This window comes from Chelmon rostratus, chromosome 11, assembly GCF_017976325.1.
Source record: "Chelmon rostratus isolate fCheRos1 chromosome 11, fCheRos1.pri, whole genome shotgun sequence".
Taxonomy (NCBI): Eukaryota; Metazoa; Chordata; class Actinopteri; order Chaetodontiformes; family Chaetodontidae; genus Chelmon; species Chelmon rostratus.
In genome coordinates this window covers 24,734,890-24,754,907 of record NC_055668.1, presented here as the reverse complement: position 1 = coordinate 24,754,907, position 20,018 = coordinate 24,734,890, and the positions used below count along the sequence as shown (strand labels likewise).

At 42.1% G+C, this 20,018-nt stretch overlaps 1 protein-coding gene across 2 annotated transcripts in view; it reads right to left on the bottom strand.

Moving 5' to 3' along the window:
* Window positions 1-20,018, bottom strand: part of gfra1a (gdnf family receptor alpha 1a) — a 91,349-nt gene that overhangs the window by 62,900 nt on the left and 8,431 nt on the right. The window contains exon 4 of one of the 2 annotated variants that reach the window (XM_041947292.1): window positions 13,544-13,714. The exons of the other annotated variant lie outside the window; for it this stretch is intronic. Within the exon in view, the coding sequence (XP_041803226.1) occupies window positions 13,544-13,714 (171 nt within the window). The remainder of the gene's footprint in view (window positions 1-13,543; window positions 13,715-20,018) is intronic. 2 annotated transcript variants of the gene reach the window in all.

Sequence of the window (20,018 nt, the reverse complement as noted above, 5' to 3'; positions counted from 1 at the left end):
AGCAGAAGCTAATTGATTGTCTTGTGGTAATTGCAAAATCAAGATAATTCGTCAGTCTTGATTGAAAAGCCTGTTTTCTATCACTCCCTATCACATTTTCTCTTCATCAATACACCTTCCAACTTTGCACCTCAGCTGCAATAATAACATTTTTTGCAGCACTTCTATTTTTACCCTTTAGGGTTTCTTTTGTGCAATTTCAACAAAAACAAAAAAAAAGTATAAAACACATGCACGAAGACTCACTTATGGTGTCAAAGCCTCCCTGCAGAGAGCATCTCTAATTGGCTCCGCTCTCTCCAAGACAAATCAAAACGGTCGATAACTGGACCAGCAGGGGGTGGGTGGGAGGTCATGGAGGACAGTGCTTTGCTTCATGGGATTGTTCTCTAATTCACTTTGTCTAAATGTGGTCTCTCTCTCTCTCTCTCTGTTTGCTTCACTGTGCATTTCCAGCCTTCTTCTAGCTGTTGCCACATCAGGAGTCATGTCCACCAGTTGTCTGCAGCGTCCTCCCCTAATTCCTAAACATCAACTATAACTTTTTCAGCGCCACAAACTCAACACCTTCTGCTCCACATATCAGGCGACGTTAAATTCAATCCTGCAGCTGCCACTTGCTGTTGTGGCTATCACTTTTCATTAATCATAAATGGTGTTTCATGTCTGCGGTGCATGGACGGTGCGCTCCGTAAATCAGCAGTGACACCTCTCACATGGGCAGAGTCATAATCAACAGTTGGCCGGTGGGAAGACATGCATTAAAAAAAGAAACTGTCGCAGTTGAAGGGCACAGTCTCACGATGCTCAGAGTCAAGGCACACAAATGAATTGCTCTTGTGAGGCTTCACGCTGGGTTTCTGCAATTAACTTCACCTGTGTGTGTGCGCTACTTGAGCCGTTATATGATCTCGTGTGTAGACAATAAGATTAGCTGCAGTCACAGCCAGGCCAGGCTTGTCTGTGTTGCATCTGTTCTCCACATCCAGATTTATGGTTAAGAAATGAAGGCTTTCCATACTAAGCCCCTAAAAAACACACTGGGGAGAGTTTCGGCATCTATTCCTCTCAGCAGAATAAAGTCTGTGCCTTCTACATTTATTATCTTATTACAATCGACTCAGACTATGAGTAAAAATACATTAAGTAAACGGGAATAAATGAATAACATGAACTAAAACTAGGTGGAAATGAAAACAGTTCCCTCCAAAGTCAACTTGAATTAAGAAAAAACTACATATATCCTGCACATATTTTCTCCTCTGCTGGATTTTAACATGCGTGGTATGGTGTTTCAAATATGTGTTTTATAAGAAAAGTATTTCCTCTTAACCCAATTTGCACATCATGAATCAAAACAGGCCCCGCTGACACCCATTTGACAACCAAATCCCCATATTCATTACCCTTCCGGGGCCTAATGGTAATAAGAAATAGTTTCAGACCTTCCTCCAACTTATTCAATTCCTCGAGTAAATACACCGTAGGCCAGGGAGCGGAGCGCGAGCAAGCCTAGCATAACTGGCAGCCTGAGCACATAATCCCAACTACAACATGGCACAAAGCAGAGAGGAGGAGAGAGGGGGATTGAGGGGAAAGAGGAAGAAAAAGAGAAAAGGGGATAAAAAGGCAGGAGAGACAGCAGGGGTGAGAGGGGAAAAGAAGAGGAGGCGAGGAGCAAAGTGGGAGACCAGAGATAATTTAGTGACAGGAAGTGAAAGACAGAATGGGAAACGAGTTTTGGGCTGTATAATCGATCCTCAATGGAGTCAGCAAACAGGCAAACTAGCCTGTTGTTAAACTAGAAAGTGCTTAATATGAACATGCCTCAATAACACTGCTCATTTACATATCTGACCTTTGTGAGTACTGCACAAACACGGTTGAAGCATCCTTTGACTGCAGCGTTACAACTTCACATGTCTCAAACTAACCGAAACAGAACTGCTTCAGGAGAACAAAACAGCTGCAACACACGTCAGTTCTGCAAAGCAATAATATACTGCATTCATATTTTGTTTGCAGTTTAGTCAGCTTGGAAGCAGAATCATCGGACATCACGGCTTCCAATTAGCTTTTGTTCTCAGAGACTTAAACACCGTAAATACTATTTACAACAAAGACGAGTTCCAAAACATGAAGAATGCAAACTTCCAATATATTTTCAGTAGCAGACATGGCTGCAGACCTTTGGTGAAAACACTATCATATCTTAAATATCATTGATGCCTCTTATTCCCCTAATTTGCAATATTAGGCATCAGGCTGCTTTAATTTCTCTAAAATTCAGTTATGAAGCTACTTAATTCAATACTGTATTGCAACTGAAATGAACGAGAGAATAGGCGTGTTTTCACATGCTGGCTGAGGGGCACAGGCAGTATATACATCCCACTTGTATATGTTTCAAATCCACTTGTTCTACCCCCTTAAAGTTTCTACTCCCCTGCACATTTCACCTTAATCTGAAAAGTTTACAGGGCTTGAAAGTTATAAAAGTAAAGAGTTCTGTTCTGTTCCCTTGTGAAAGTGAAGCCAAATTGCAAAAATGACCTCAGACTTCATCGGGATCAAATTTTCTCTTGTCCAACAAATGAACTGGTGCATTAATATATACTTTCACATCCATTTACTCACTGCAGGAGCACTTCCCCCTCCTCTTATCTCCATAACTCCACTGCAACCCTGAGGACAAGTGTACTTCACACGCTGAAGACCTGTGATACATGTCAAACTGAAGTGGTATACCTTAATGGAAATATTAGGAAAAAAAACATTGTTTTATCATCTCAGCCATCACAGAGCAACTTCACTGTTTAATTCACTGGTAAGTATGCACACGAGCGGCTAATTCTGTCTGAAAGTGCATCAGCCTAACGGCTCTGGATAAATTAACTTATCATATTGTGGCCTTGTTATTCCAGGGTGTAAATCTCTAGTCAGGAAAACAAGTCAAACATCTTAAGATGGAGTGTGGTTGAGTGTAGGAATACATTACTTTGAGTTCCCACTTGTAAATGAAATTGGTTTCCTCGGCGGTCGTAAGCGCATTTGCACTGAGTACATTTCAACCTTCACTTCCCCAAGTTAAGATGCAGGAGCACCAGCGCTTTGCATGTAAATCTCTCAAGTTTAAGCACACAGCCTACGCTCGCTGGCTTGCTCTGTCTGTCTCTTTCTTTAGCAACACACATACACACTCCCTCTCTCTCTCTCTCATACCCCCACACACAAAGCTGCACAGCAAATCCAACTCTGACTTAACTCTCTAAAACTCCATAACTTGTATTTCCTGTGAAATACACTGTAGGGCAATTCCAAAACGAGTCGCTGGCAGAGACGCAAACTCAAGTGCACACACAGCCAGATACACACAGCTTGCACATGCACTCATTAACACTTCTGCAAGCGTAAGTCTCTGGCAAGTACACACACACAAACACACACACACACCTACACGCACAAATCAGTATTCTCCAGTCATCTAAATAAGTAAACGTTGAATCTTTTTTCTCTCCCAGCTAAACATCCTGCCTGTCATGCAGAAGCAGGTAGAAACAGAGGGGTGCTCATTTACTTTTCCAGACTGCATGTTGTATTTAAGGAGAACTAAACTATAGGAAGCCCTTTGCATTGTGGGTTAATCATGAAATTCACAAATGTTCCATTCAAAACCTTATTAAAAAAAAATGAAACAATATTTTCCCGCAATTACTTCTGACCAATGAAGGAAGCGTCTGCTCCAACGTGTCGTCTGTTGCTGTAATGTGGTTCTGCTGAAACCTCAGCCACAAATTACAATCATGGCCACTGACTTTAACCAAAGCAAATCGACTACTGGCTTGAAAATGCCCCGAGTCCCAGCAGGTTCTGGTCTGACGACATAAAAACCTGGATTTGATTTGTGTACCAGGACAGACACATTACATGTAGCCAAAGAAAGCATTTTCCGTTATGCCTTTCACATGTCAACACACAGCTGGGTCTCTTGTTCCAAACCAAAACCAGAAAATTACTCCAAACACCGTATGCAGCATATTTCAAGTGTTGCTGAACGGCCGCACTGTGGGTCCAAATGTCCCACATCATCAATAGCTCCTCCACGTTTCTCTCGATTTTCCCTACAGCAATCTGGCACAAGAGTTCTGCGTCATGTGTTTCTCAGTAAGTAAGAACACTTGATTGGTAATTTTACGGTTATACTTTTACTGTGTCTGAAACTCGGAAAAGCTCTTAAGTCCCGTTACCTTCTGTTATTGTCAGTGACCGGCTCTCACTCCTAAACTGTAACATACGCATGATTGTAGTCCAATCCATCTATCTTCTATAGAGAGCAAGCTGTCACTCCTGACATGTCTAATGAGGTGTGATAAAGAGTGAGAAAGTCCACATGTGGAGGAGGGTTGGGTTGGTTGGATGAGCAAAACACAGGACCTTCACCAGGAGCCAGAGGTTCATGTCCCACATGGAGCCAAAAGTTAACGCTGATTTCTTTTATACCTGAAGTAACTAGTGCACTTCTTTTAAGCCAAGCCATCATATTTTCCAAACCTAATCAAGCACTTTTGGTGCCTGAACCGAACCAAACTAAGTTGGACAGAGTTGGAGACTTGGACTTGAGTCTGACTTGAGTCAAAATAAAGTTGGGCTTTGAGGCATTTTGGTTTCTTGTGACTTGAAAAACAAAGTTTGGACCTGCTCCTGAATGGACAGTGACTAGCAGTCCCTGCATAATTAATTAGATCCTAATTAGACCTGTGCATTGAAATGATTTGGCCAGAGATATTTAAAAGACATTATTAACTTCATGTTTAAATGCTGCCACATCAATGTTCAGCACTCAGACTTGAAAGACTCACTTTTTTGCCAATGATGACTTAAGACTCCTCTTTGACATGGCCTGAAGGGCTTGACTTGAACATGTCTCAAATCACCATGGACTCGATTCTGAATATGTTCCCAATTTCAAACTTCAAACTAATTAAAAGCAGTAGTAGAGTAACAAAATTGTGTATAAAGCATCCTCAAAAACCTCAGTATAGATACTTAGCCTGCTTGGTTTTAATGGACGCTCCTGTAATGCTTCGTGTGAAGGAGCTGCTCCAGGGGCTGCTCGTGGCGGCAGCAAATCGTGGATTGTGGTGAGACAGTTCGGGGTGCAGTGAACTTCCAAAACTTTGTACTATTACAATTAGCATGTCGTATATATATTGTGGACTAGAGAGGTCTATGATTGGGACAGCTGAGATGAAATCTTTGTTTTGCATGAACAGTTCACTTACACTGTAGCCTATTTTGAAAAGTAATATTAACGACACTCAGCACTTCTTATACATAAAGACAGAATGTCTGTGGATGAATGGTCTGAGCCTAAACTGGGAACATACTGTCTCATTAAAAGAGTGGCTGCATGTGGCCCGGTGTAGAACCCTATGTGAGGCCGTATTTAACCAGAAGTCAAAGATCTCTATGTGCACAGCTATGCTGGAGTACATTAGGAGCGGGTGGGTTTAATGGTCTCCCTGAGGAGGAAAGGTTTTGTTTGTAAAGTGATGTAGGTCAAACTGAAGAAAAAGCCTATTTATTTAATTACTCATTATAAGATGATTTAAGGACCACACGTTTCAGTGAAATGACTTAAATCTCTGCTGACGTCCGACTGAAAGCTGTCAAGCAAATTTTACATATATATATATATATATATATAGCATGTAATCTCACAAATCCAAAATTTGCCTCTAAGGGCTTCACAATCTTTTGGAACTGGACCCACTAAAAAAAATCTGGAATATCTAGAGGAGCAACAGAGGAGGGCTCCCTCTCTCAGAGTGGACAAACATGAAACAGAAATGATCAACAGAGAATAAATTAGAGTGCGACAAAAGTACAGATAAATTGTAAACATATGAAAAAAACAGATCCAGGAGGACACTGAGCAACTTCACTGTTTATGTAATAAGTCTTGTTCTGTGTTGTTTCACCACTGTAACTGTATATTTGACGTCTTAAACCCTTAAAAGTACAAAAACTCCAGAACAGCTCTGCTTCGTATAAGCCAAAATGTCGTCACTTCTGGCCAGAAGTTCTCCCTTCTTTGCCAAGTTCTCCAGCTCGTCCTCGGGAGTGCAATGCGGCGAGTCAAAATAGCTCCGCGGTGCCACGTCAAACTGCCCACCAGGGTCTTGGCTACCACAGGCTTTCCACTATCGCCGCATACTGGGAGCAGTGGGAAGGAAATGCCCCTGCGCATTTTTTTCCTGCAGAATGGAGCAGAGGCAGCACTCGGTCAGGAGTGCGTGAATGTGTGTGTGCGTCAACATCGGTGATTTAAACGGATATGCTCCACAGGCACGACAGCAGAGTATTGTGAATCACACAACAGGACACCTGGCTCTGGGCCACACGCACAACAACGCCGACTTCATGCTCACACACACACACACACACACACACACACACACGCTCACGCTCACGATGCACATTAGTGTGTTTGGCCATGCGGCCCTCTTGCTGGTCCAATTGCACATTACGTTCCTTTCACCTCTCCCTCCCTCTGGCTGGACGGTGATAAGTCCCCTGCTCTCAGTCAATGCGAAGCTGTGAATAATGGATGAAGTACAAGTTGTGAGCGACCACAGCAGAGCGTCCACATGATGGACACAGACACAAAGAGAGACATGGCAGGGACAGCAGGCATCTGTCTCTGCCTCTTTTCTGCCATCTCTGCATCTGCCCGCCTCTTCCTCTATCTTCATCTTCATCATAACAAATCAGCAGGATAATACTCGTCTTTTTTATTTCAGACTTCTGAAGAACTAATTTCACTCAGCAAGTTGTCCTGTCTGACAGCCTCGAGTGATTTGACCCTGGGTCGGCCAGCTTCACTGTTTACTGTCTTCTTTGACCTTAAAGCCACTCACACCACGTCTGTCTCAATCTATGAATAACAGCAGCACCAGCACACATGCACACAGCTCCTCATCCCCTGAAGGTGGCACAGTCCTGCCAGCTCCAGTCCTCACAACACTCTTTCTCTGCGTTATTTCAAGCTCTCCTGGAATGCTCTCTGTCCTAATCATCTGTTGTATATGAACTGCACGCGTCAGTGGAAACCTGAATGTGAGCGTGGATGCAAATAGACGAACAGTTGGTGTGATATTTAGCGAGGTGTCTGCGGCTCAGTGCCAGTAACCTGTGGGGGTAACAGTGGGTATCTTGCTCCCGCCTGTTAGTCGACTGCCACGGTTTCCTTCAGGGCTAACGCCACGCTCAGTGACCTGTTCCGCTCTGCCTGAACAAATAACGCAGGAGGAGGAGCGAGCGGCGAAGCTGAACAGAGTCTTGAGTAAATAAAAATTAGAATGTCACGTTATTGACCGTGCCCTGTTATGGAAATTTGCCTGATGAAGTTTCTTGGTTTGTTGATTCTCCTTAAATATGCGTTCTTCCAGCAGTTCGTTCGTGTTATTTATCTTCCTGTAACTCTGGATGCTGCCTGATGCTTTCATTAATTTTCACATCAACCAAACTTTGCTTCTTTACTTTAATCAAAATGGATCGAAATGCAATATTTTTGTACAGATATATTTTTATGGGTCCAATCAGGTCCTTATAATTTCTACACATTATGTCGCTACATGGTACTAGTTAAGATTAAATGCTTTGATGGAGTGTTCAATTGGTACAATGGAAATTAATCAATTCCAATGAACTGCCACAGAAATCTGCATTGTGTCAAGTTTGTCTACAGGCAGAAATAAAACTATTTTTTTCCCCTGAATAATAAATAAATGATAGATGATAACAGATAGAACTGCATTGTTGCTGCTATTCCCACTATAATTACTGTGTAATGACATTTCCAGGAGTGATACCATGAAATTACATGTAAATTTTACTTGTAAAACAAAGTGTTTACCTGTTTGTTGCATTAATCATTGATGTGATCATTTGGAGTCAGATTTTTTGGATGCACTTGCCATGATTTCACCCAGCAGTCAGCAGCTTGCAGTGCCTCCTCAGTAGAAACACATATGTCACTCTCATGAATTATGTACTACCTACATCATCACAGTCTGATGGTTTTGTGCTTTATGACTCACAACCAGTGACTAGTGCTGGATGCTTTTTACACCAGGAAAATAAATATTCCTGTGTGACTGTCACTGCTTGAATGACATTTACGTTACAGCAGCTGTTTAACAAACTGAAATAGTTCATATATCTCTCTGTATGCATGATTGTTTCACCTTTTTCACCACATCTCATTTCTTCCCATCTTCCCTCTCCGAGTATTTCCTGCCTATTTTATGCACATTAGTTGTATTTGCCTCGTGAGATGCAATAGGTTTCCTCTTAAAGTGCAAATTTCACACATTTAACTGTGGTGAACAGCTAAATAATATATTTACCTTATAGCTGTATTTCTAATTAACCACCAGAATTTCATACTGAGGCTGCAAAGTTTCTAAGAATGGAACGAGAGGATAAACGCTCTGGGCGTGGCCCCTCATAAGCTCCTCTGACTAAGAATGCTGATTTAAAATAAGCTCTCTCTTTCAGACAGTCATGACTCATTTGGTTTGGGAGGAGATTTTCGTCTTCCTCATTTAATGATAACGCTTCATCCAAAAGACAGCGGGCCGGTGGCCAAATCTCCCGAGCTGACGAGGCTACGGGATGATGAAGTTTGTTCTGGGTGGTAGAGAGCTTCATGAGGAATATCAGGGTTTGATCCCTGCTACGGCAAACGCGGTCAAAGGTGTGCATCCGCTGTTCTGTGCATTTCGTCTGTGCAAAACAAAAATTACTGAAGCTACATACTCAGAAGTACAGGTTCAACATTCACAATTTAACTTCAGTGAAATTATTTGAATTATTCAGATTGTTTTGGGCGTCGAATGGTATCTATACCTACAATAATAACTGATGTGAGCATCTACACTGATGAATGACATCGTTCAGTAAACAGCGGCGTAAAGCTCGCACTGTGCGCTCCAGCTGAGGAAGTATGGATACTGATAACCTGCTACGTCTGTACATTGCATAGAGACACAAAAAGTAAACAGGGAGGATATGAACTCATGAAATCCTTCAGAGACGAGGAGTTCAGAGAATGCAACACTCTGTTGTGACGGTTATCCTTTGAAGACAAATTTTATTCATACGGAATATAAGTCAACATCAGTGAGACGGTATCCCGGTGATCGTCAGAGAGGACATCAGCAAGGACAAAACGAACAACAGAGAACTCGTCAGCGCCAAAGGCCGTTTGGCAGTCCGTCTCAGATGGAATGATGTTTTTAATGCCTAATCTGCAGCTGAATGTTACGTCATGTAAGCCAGATGTCCTTCTTCTTGATAACGTCCTAATAAAGACAGTTTTATCAAACAGTGAGCGCTTTTTAAAAAAATCTCGTTCTTGGTGTGGACAGCTCTTTATGTTTTAAGACCAGCTGAACGATTGCATGGTCCCCTGTAGGTTAAGAAGCATTTGATTTGGTGTAAAACACACTGAAAGTCAATGGTTTATTTTTTTTTTTACCATAAAAACAGAAATATTTTGTTAACTTCAATCTATTGTTGAATCTAAAACCTTAACCTTTGTTAAGTACTTGTTTGCATTGTGTATAACTGTATCATCTGTCAAATAAAGCCTCTAGCTGTCAGATTAAGTAGAATATTTACTTCTGAAAGTAGCAGATGTCTCTGAAATGGACAGATTCATTCATTCATTCAGACTCAAGTAAATACCAGTTTCTCAATTTTCAAAGTTTTAAAACTGTGTTTGGTACTAAGTAAATGTATTTGGTAGCTTCCCACACAGTATCTGATTTACAGAGCTGCCGGTGTGAAGAAGCAGTTCTTACGTTCACGCTATAAAACTTTCACGTATCAGAATCTTTAAAAGCAGAGACATCGTGCGCTACACCGGTTCTCCATGACTGCCATGAAAAAGTCAACCAACTCCTCTACCTGTCAGCCTTTTCTCACTTTCATTCTGGCAGTTGTCTCAAACTGTCAGCTGCCTTGGAAGTGCAAAACTCAACTCTTCTTCTGATATGCTTTATAAAAAGAAGATAAAAGATGATAAAAAGGAAAAAGCCCGGGGAGAAGTTGTTCTCCAATGGTTCTGCTTTTAATCTGACGTGGAGCTGTTCTCCACACGACAGACTGCGTGTTTAAAAGGAAATAAAGGAATTTCTTTGTATTGGCCGATGCAGTATGATGCCGTTGTTATTCATCCAAAGGCTTGCGCCATTTATCTTATCTTCCTGTTACATTTAAAAAGGCCATCAGGATTGTTTGTCAGAGGGTCCTCACTGAGATGAAGACTTCTGAGCTCTGATGCAACCAATGGCACAAAGTCATCGTGATATTAAAGACAAACAGTGTCACGTTATATGAACCATCCTCTCCTGTCATAATCTCTGATGTTTTATGGCAGAGCTGTTGCTCTCTGCCCAGCAGGTTTTCCTGTGGCAGCGTCTATGCTTACCCTCACTGTTATGAAAATAACTGTGATGCTTCATTTGTCGTTTTGGAGATGCATTTTTTTTTTTTACCCATCTATATATTATGTTAAGTAATAAAAGAAGGATCCACCAAACAGTTAAGACTTTGAAATGTGCCATTTGTTTATGGAGGGTCAGTTTACAGTTTGGCAGGCAGGCCACAGCAGTTTTTGTTTTCACTGTTTAAGCAAACTGAGAAGGTTAGAAAACTGTAATTACAATAAGAAGAATGAGGTGAAATCTGATCTCAGACAGATGCTCATTTAGCTTCTGTCTCACTGCTAACTTGAAACAAGTGGTATCATAAAAGTTTGTAAAAGGCAATTCATGAAATCCATTTATTTACTCTTTTCACTGCTGTGCCTTATATGACAATTATTACCTGGGACGAATCTTTTTAAATGACAATTTTGGAGAAACGGTATTTACAGTTAAGCCCTCGGCGACATCCATATTTCTGTCAGAGAACAGAGGGATTCAAGTTTTTAATTAATCTGAACGCCAGCATCCCTGAGGACACACACACACACACACACACACACACACACACACACACACACACACACACACACACACACACACACACACACACACACACACACACACACACACACACACACACACACACTGCAGACTACAGCAGGAACATTCAGGTGTGACAGGCGAAGAGTGGCAGAGCGACACATCAACCTTTGCATAAATGTCTCTCTGAGACACTTTGTCAAACTCAAAGTGTCTGAAGAGGAGGATGAAGCTTACCACAGAATTGCACGAGACAGTGAAGGACCACATGTTTACGTCATCCTAGACACCAGCCGCCCTTCTCATGCAGCAATAACTTGATAAACAGCGAGAGATTATCTGTACACATGTCACTGCCGCTACAGACTAAAGCGTGCATCCCTGTTTAGGCAAAGTGTGGATGTTGCCATGGATTGCATGCATTGTAAAGCACAGCTTCTCTACTTCCACAGCTTTGTTTCTTTGTTTTGCGTCTTCTGTTAAATTTGTTCTTGATTATTGTATCTCGGGGCACAGAGAGCTGTTAACAACCAGAGCACCTTGTATGTGTATTCATACTTGGCCAGTAAAAGTGATTGAGATTCTGATCCCAGTGCAGAGAAAGAAACAGAGAGAAAGACACAGAGAGCTATTAAATCGCACAAATTCTATATATATATATTACACTCCATCATGATAAGTCATTGCTGCTTTTCACCAACAGTGTCATTAACATGTTGTTAATGTAACAAGGGTTACTGTCCAGACTCAACCTGGGCATATTGTTTCTGCACAGTGAAGGCTTGTAACAGTACAGCAGCAAGACATGGGGTGCTTTTGTCTACTGTAAAAGAGGCAAAACCAGGAACCAGGTACTTTTTCACCTCAGACAAACATTTAAACCATTTTGCACTTTTCACTCTTCTTCCATAATTTCCGTTTAATGCACAAATTGACAAAATGTACAGCATCAAATCAGGTGGATAGAAATGATTCTCGTGAAATCGAGGGAGAAAAAGGCAGGGAGTGTGTGTGTGTGTGTGTGTGTGTGTGTGTTTGTTTTGCCCCACAGGTTTTAGTCAGAACACACAATTCAGCATGATTCAACCTCACATCCCTATTGATGTAATCCTCCCTTGAGCAAGACTCGCAGCAGAAAATGTGTGTGTTAGCCAGTGAGAGTGCAGATCTGTGTTTGCTTCTTTGGTCAGTTGTGCATGAAAAGGAAGTGCAACCCCATACTAGATGGTGTGTGTGTGTGTGTGTGTATTCATTTGTCAGTGAGATATGTTCATGTCTTTGCAGTCCAGCAAAATAATCTATTAGTATGTCTGTGTGTGTGTGTGTGTGTGTGTGTGTGTGTGCACACTCTGGGCGCACATGTACACAAAAATTGAAATAATGCAGTGTATTGCAAAATAATGACCAAATTCATTCACAAAGACATCGCAAGTTAACTTTTCAGTGACAAAATGAAATATTTCCCTCGCACTATCACAGCCTGCAATAAGCTGTTTTTGGTCATAAAACTAATGTAGCAGTCACAGACATTGACTGCCCTCTAAAATGGAAATTCATAAGCCAAAATGGCACAGTGGGAATATCAAAATATGACATATCCTCTGCTTGCTCTAACCCCCCACCCACCCCCGCCTCTCACTGTCTTTTGCCGCCTCCCCGTTCCAACCTTCCCTCTCTTCTCCAGGGTTTTTCGACAGAAAGCACATCTGCTGTTGAAACTCTTCTGAAGGACGTGTCAACTCTCCCTGACACAGCTGACTAAGCAGACAGACGGACGGCCAGGCCAGCGGTCTGACACCTCCCTCAGATGGTCCCAAAGGAACCAGAATCTATAACTGGCTTAATCTGATACCAAGCAGGCTAAAGTCAGTGTGAGCGGATCAACAGATCCGAGGAAACCTGAGTCTCATCTCTCAAGTACCGTAAACTCTCCTTTATTTCAAATGGTGATACGAACTACAAACGACCTGAATAATTTGGTGTTGGTCTGGTTCAGACGTTTTCTGCTTCATCAAAACCAACTGCATGAAACAACCCAAAAATTGTTGGTTTTCAGATGATATTTGATAATCAGCAGTTCTTTCTTTTGTATCGTCCTGCATAAACAAAAGAGCAAGAGAGAACCACAGTGTACTCAAATTCTGCTATTTCTACAGGTGTAGTATACTTTACTGTACTATACTATACTACACCACTACTACTAATACTACTATACTTTAGGAAAAAGAGTAAAAACATGTTTGTGATCCCTCTCTGAGGCAACAGGGACTAGCATCATAGTTAGAAATCGAATCTGCAACTTTGTAAGATTATGAATAAGCAACCAGTTATTTGAGAAATGTGTACAGTAATTGTGCAGTGGGACCAACTGTACAAAAACAACTGGATGTGACTGGCACAGTACAAGTTCAACTGATCTGGCATGGAAGATGTATTCTGTGTCTGACTTTATCTCAAGAAAACAATCATGCACGATCAAATCCACAAACACAGCTCTATTTCGTTACCCAGTATGGCCCAATTGGGATGAGCTCTCCTGTTTCTACTGGGATCCTGAAGTTCCGTGGAGGAGGGGCCCCCTCTCCCCAGAGCGGGCTCTCTGCCCTGGGATAGCCTGCCCTGGGCGCCCCCCCTGCCTGGAGCCGAAGTGGAGGAGCCGCTCCAAGGTTCCCCACCCTCTGTAAGAGATGTGCTTCGTTCAGGACCACTAACCAACAGCCAGCAGGGGTCATCAGGGTTCACAAAGGTCACAGGGAGGTCAAGGCTCCAAATGATAAAAGGAGATACTCACAGGTCAAAGGGGAAAGGTCAAACAAGAACCGGAAAGAGAGCATTCGGATCATTCAGCTGACGAGCACAAGCCACATTCTGGGTGTTTTCCAGGTAGGCAAAGGTAAAGGCAGAAGGGGGAACTGTAACACAAGTTCAGTATGCTGCAGAAGAGAATAAGGAAAGAGGAACTGTTGCCTGTGACATCGCTGAGGGAGTATAGTTCTTATCTGCAGCAGACATCGTGAGAAGAAGCTCTGTGCACTTTCATTTACTGTCACTGTCAATCAAGGAAATCACAGCTGGTTCAGATCATGCTCTATGCCTGCTCAGTGAGACTGCACGAACTCCACAACTGGCGTCTTTGTACATCAGTGATCACTTGTCTTTACTGTATTTTTCTGTGATATTCAAATCAAGGCTGCAAAAAAAAACAAAAAAAAAAAAACCAATTTGGATGGTATTTCCCTAGATTGCCCATTGACAAACTGTACGATCAGTGTGGTGAAAGATTGCTGTTTAGCCCACTTATGTGCAAAGAGAGCATCAACCGAATCGATTGAACAGTCACGCTAGCCTCACATGAAACAAGCCCAGAATAGAAGCATCTGAAGCTGCATGGCAAATTGGGGGCATGCAGTTATAGATTTTTAGTTAGGAGGACGGTTGTGGATGAAACAAATGCAAATTTATGTATCAATGCCCTCATTTAACATCTCTGAAAGCAAAGACTGGCACAGAACAAGAGCTCAGCTGGATGCTGTGCGTGTGTGTGTGTGTGTGTGTGTGGATGCCAGCGGGTGCATGCATTCCCGCACTTGTTTGTGTGAGGGTGCGTGTACACTCTTGGCTCTGGGTTGAGTGTGTGTCTGTGTGTGTGTGTTTAAGGTCGTGTTTGCTTTTCAGGGATGCTGCTGTTGTGTGATCAAAAGAAGAGGCACAAAGGGAGAAGGGAGAGAAAAAGGGGCGAACTTATTATTCTCCAAAGAGAGACGTTCGTTAGTTGGAGGCTGTGGCTGTTGACAACCATGATCACAGAGGACAGAGTGTAAACTCCAATCGACCAGTAGGGACCTTCAAAGTGAGCTACGCAGGAAAAGGAAATGTATACTAATGTACTACTTGGAAGACAGAAAGTCCAATAAAAGTTGCACTTGCAGGGACTTCAGATTCCCACAAGTTTCCCAAAAATATAGGAAGAAGGAACATCGCCAAGCTGTGTGTGATGACCATAAGCTCACACAAATAACCTTTTCATGCATCAAGAACCAACTACAAAGGAAGCTAAAATGTATTAACATATAAACGTATAAACAAGGCCTTAGTTAATGACTCTGCAAATTAAGGGTGTAACACAAGAGTTTTAAAATATGACATCCAGAAACATCCAGATGTGGTGACAAAACCACTGCACTACATTAGCTTGCCAACTCTTGGCTTGTGCAGCAGAGTGTGATTTTACACCCCCTTCATCACAGATAAACAAAGAAGAACCAAGAAAACTTCCTACTTACTACAACCACTATACTAATATCGTTCTTGTTGGGCAAAAAAGTCATACAGTTAAACTGGCTGTGAATGAGACATTTCGATAATTTCAATCAGGGGAAGACGCATAACTTTCCAAATCCACTCCTACAAAAGAAGGAAACAGTATAGCCCAGTCCTGTCCAGTTTACTTTGGTAGAGTATGAAATTCTATTAAGACACAACCGCACAAGTGAAAGCCCGGCGGTCGGAGCCGAGGCAAGTTAATCCGGTGAGTTGACTGGGCGCAGCTGAGGGCTTAGAGCAGCAGCTTAACACAAGGCCGTGGCTTCGGCGCACCTGCCAGTGGTCAGTCACGCCTCAGCCAGCAGAGCAGAACAAAATGTGATTATAACACGTCAGAATTAACTACGCTCTACTAAAACAATCTTCTCGTCATTGTCGATTAAAATGTAGTTTTTTGCAACAAACTCAGGCTGAGGCATGATTTAAATCGGGCTCCAATAAACATCTGGTGATGTTCAGGTCAAAACATGCCGAAACATCTTGGCTCCAACTTGAGTGCATTTGGTCAACAGTAAGAGTTCATAATGTCTTCTCAACAGCATTTAGCAGACTGTGTTTCAATGTGGAAAAGGTCTTCAAGTTGGTGTCGGTGAGGTTGGAGAAAGCAGCAAAAGTACAATCCCAACCAAAGCCACTCCCCAAAAACACATGAACACACACTGCCTGACGACTGAGGAGAGAGCTTCTTTCTTTTCTTGTCTGTTTTCATTGTGTTCATCGTTGATATATGATCGGGTGTCTGCACAGAGTGTCTTATTGTGAAAATTTCTCCTGGCATTCCTGTGTCTGTTATTCTACCTTACCCGATCAGCTCTGTGCAGCTTCATGTGGCTTCTGTTGAAAATAGACTAAATGTGTGCAATCTCCGTGCAGCAGAGCAGAGAGCCGCTTCTGAAACGCTGCTTCAGGTGGTCACACAAGAATTGTCTGTAACGGTCTACTAAAACTGAACAATTTCAAACTAGAAATCTCGGTTAAAACTGGACTACAACTGGTCAGAACTGGTGAATGTATGTATTACAAATACCAATGGTTTAAACAGGTAATTAAACTACAACCGCATGTAACATCTGCCCAGATTTACTTTGTTAAAATGTATGTAATGTCAGCCAAAATGTCTTCAGCCTGCATCAAAGCTTGTTTTCCTCACAGCATACAAAGTTTGCATATCTAAATCAAATCTTCCACTGAAGAATTTCAGTGTTGTTTCTTTATCCTAAGCTATAACTATACATTCGTGCAATCCTTTGCTTGCGACTCCTGCCTGATTGCATCGTGTATAACTCTGCGTAGGTGTCTGCAACTGTGTATGTGAAAACTTAATTGTCCATATTTGCATGCAGTATAAAGCAGCAGGGGGAGGCAGACCTGGCACATGCTCCCTCCCGCTGATTTGAGCTGTCAACTGCATTTATTAACTATGATGAATCACCCCTCCACTTCACATCCAATCAAAGAGCTCTCCGAGGGACTCAAATCTGGTCACCTTTAACTAAATGATTTTCTTGGCCCATGTGGCGCCAGCCAGTGATTGAACTGGCAACCTGATGATATGACTGCTGCTGGAATTATTCTGCCAATGGCCCACAGCTGGATCAGTCATTTTTGAAAGAGTGTGGTGAATTAAGTGGCCAGCTGACTTGTAGCTGCATGGGGAGGGAGAATTTTAAAAGGCCTGGTTGGAAAGAGGAAATAAAAAGATAAAGAGATCTACAGTTAGTGAGACATGGAATATAAAGGTGTTCTCTTGACCTTGCCTTTGGATTAAATCTGAACTAGGTTCAGTCTCTGCAGCGTAATACAGTACATTTTACAATGAAAGCTGACAGCTACCACTGAATCAGAATAATCTTACTGCACAATGCAGAGGAATTTTCCTTAAGCCTTGCCTTTCCTCCCAAACCACCAACTTCAATCCATCTATATTTAACTAAAGATACACTCATGCATCTCTGAGAATCTCTAAATAGTTCACATCACTGCACACGTTATGCTAAAAAATCAACTGTACAGAGATGAGACAAGGTCAATGAAAACATAAATCCCCAACAGGCTGTGTCCTTCTCTGAGAACACAAGAGCGGAGCTCAGGCTGGAATTGTACACCACGAACCTTGCTGAAGGATAAAGCCTTTGATCCCAGCCTGAGCGGAAGAGTTTGGGCGGAAAAGAAGGAGGGAACAGGGGAAAAAGAGAGAAATCAATAGATTCTTGTAGACACAGCCTCAAGTTTCCAATCTAACACAGTGCTGTATTGATTAGGTTTCATATGAGACAAGGCACAGGGACAGTAACGTCGGCAGTGGATTTGGAGTCTTTAACAAAACTAACTCAGGTGCAGGGGACAGAATGATGGGATATATAAGGGCAGTTTTTTTTCTAATTCATTGCAAACAGACCACATAGTGTAGATAAGGACTTGCATGATGGATGAATGTATATCTTGTAAGGATGCGTGCCAAAAAACAGGTCATATCATTGTGCTAAAGAGATACTGAAGAGTCTGATAGTCTACAGCCACACCATTACCAAATACTATATTGTGGAGCAAGTTAGCTCCTTACCACAAATGGAGAAAAAAATGCTAAGCTAAAAGGAGTGGTTGAACCAAAAATAGCTTCCAAAGTGTAAAATACACGAAATGTAATGTTTATGTTATGGGTGGTGCCACAGGACAAACCACACTGAATGAATCATGGAATCACATTAGCTTTAGCTTTACCAGCCTCAGATGTACCTGTGCTCAGCTTCTTCTGCACTTAGACTCAGCTGCCTTTGAGTTTTAAACAAATACCATGCTAACATGCTTATTTGTAGTATGTAATGTTTAGCTTGTTTGCATAACAATGTTTAGCATGGCAGCATTAACTCACACACAGCTGAAACTGACTGGAGATCTGCTATCTGTTCACAAGAACAGGCAGGACCTCAAAATAAATCTATAAAAAGTTGCTGGAGACCAACTTTTCTTCCCCACTGTTTAATCTGTGCAGCCTGATAGGAGATATGTTTGTTTTTTTTTATAGCTTCAGCACTTCTGATAATATTGAATGTATAATTAATGGACTGTTGACCAGCTCAAAGTCTGGAAAGGAAAGCACTCTGGACAGAACGGTCTGGAAATGCCTTTAATTTAAATTCAAAATTAAAGTTGCTGTGAGTCAGACAAGACTGAGAGCTGCACTTGGTCTGTGATTGACATGCAAAAAAAGAAAAGCATCCCTTATAATGAGGCAGATTGAATGAAGTATGCTTCAGGGAAATGAGTCATTTATCTTACAAAGGTTGAGCAGTAACTTTCTGGAAAATGATGCAAAAGGGTTTCTAAGTATGTTGGTGATGTCAGAAGTGCATCACTGAAACCAAACCAGGAAACTCAAGACTTATGTTCTAACTAAGACTTTATAGTGCTTGACATTAAGACATTTTTAGACTGCTCTTGCAAGTTTTTGTGGTTTACCTGAAAACACATTTTTAACGATCAGAGACAACCTGTCGTCCGCTGTGTCGTCGTCTGCTTTTTTCTGACTAACAGCTACGACGTGTCTGTGTGTGTCTGTGTGTGTTTTGTAAACCATAAGTGAAGAGTGTCTTAACAATCTTAGGGTCTGGAAGGATTGGCCAGCACCTGATCCGTTAAATAAAGTCAGGATCAAGTGCCAATTCCGATCCAGCGTACGGGATTGGTGCATCACTTGGCTAAAGGCTAAAAGAAAGAGAGGAAACGCCCACTCACTTCAACAACTTCTAGAAAGTAAACACTAAATCTGCTTGCTTGGTGGCAAACAGCGTAGGACTGTTTATATCCAGAGCAACTCCCAGCTACAAATGCATTTGACTGAATAAGCGTGAAGCAGGGAATGGCAGAAAAAGAGCAAATGTGCTCAGTCAACCAACTCTGGATAAATAAAGGCAGAAAAAATAAAGTTAAGAGAACAGGCAGGATGCTCTCTCTCTCCAAAAGATACAGCACAATAAATTATGTTTCTCCCTCTGCAACTCCTCTGCATTCCCTCCCTGACTCTATCTCGCACTCACATAAACACACACACACACACACACAGATGCAGGCATACACACAAACGCGAGCAGGGTAAAAGATAGCGGTAGACACTCTTATCTCCAAACATTGGCAGCTCATAATGAGAGTGACTTCCTCTGCAGCCAGTGGTTGAGTGGTGCTGACAGCCTCTCAGCCCTGTGTGTCAGCGCAGGGGGATTTGAAGCGCTTCCTTGGCTTGACAGCCGGGCCACGCACTTACAGATGTTTTCACACTCACAACACACACACACATATATATGCACACGTCGCTGCAACCGTGCTTCAAGGTTGACTTCAGTAGTAGGAGGGACGAGGACAAGATGTGTTTGAAGTCTTGACACATGGAAGAGACACAATATTGAGCTTTGCCGTATTGGGGCTTATGAGTGGGTGAGAGAGCTGCTGCACCAGCCAACTAAGAAGAGGACGGAGCTTAAGGATAGAGTTTAAGCCAAGCAGACATCAATACACGATGTCTGGAAATAAAATCATTACAAGCCGTAGAACACTTTTTTTCTGATCACTGCAGAGCCGCCTGTAGGAAATCTGAAACATGCGCAGGTAGGAGACAACGCTCATGAAAATCTGTCAAGATTTAGCAGAATTTGAAGTGGAGAC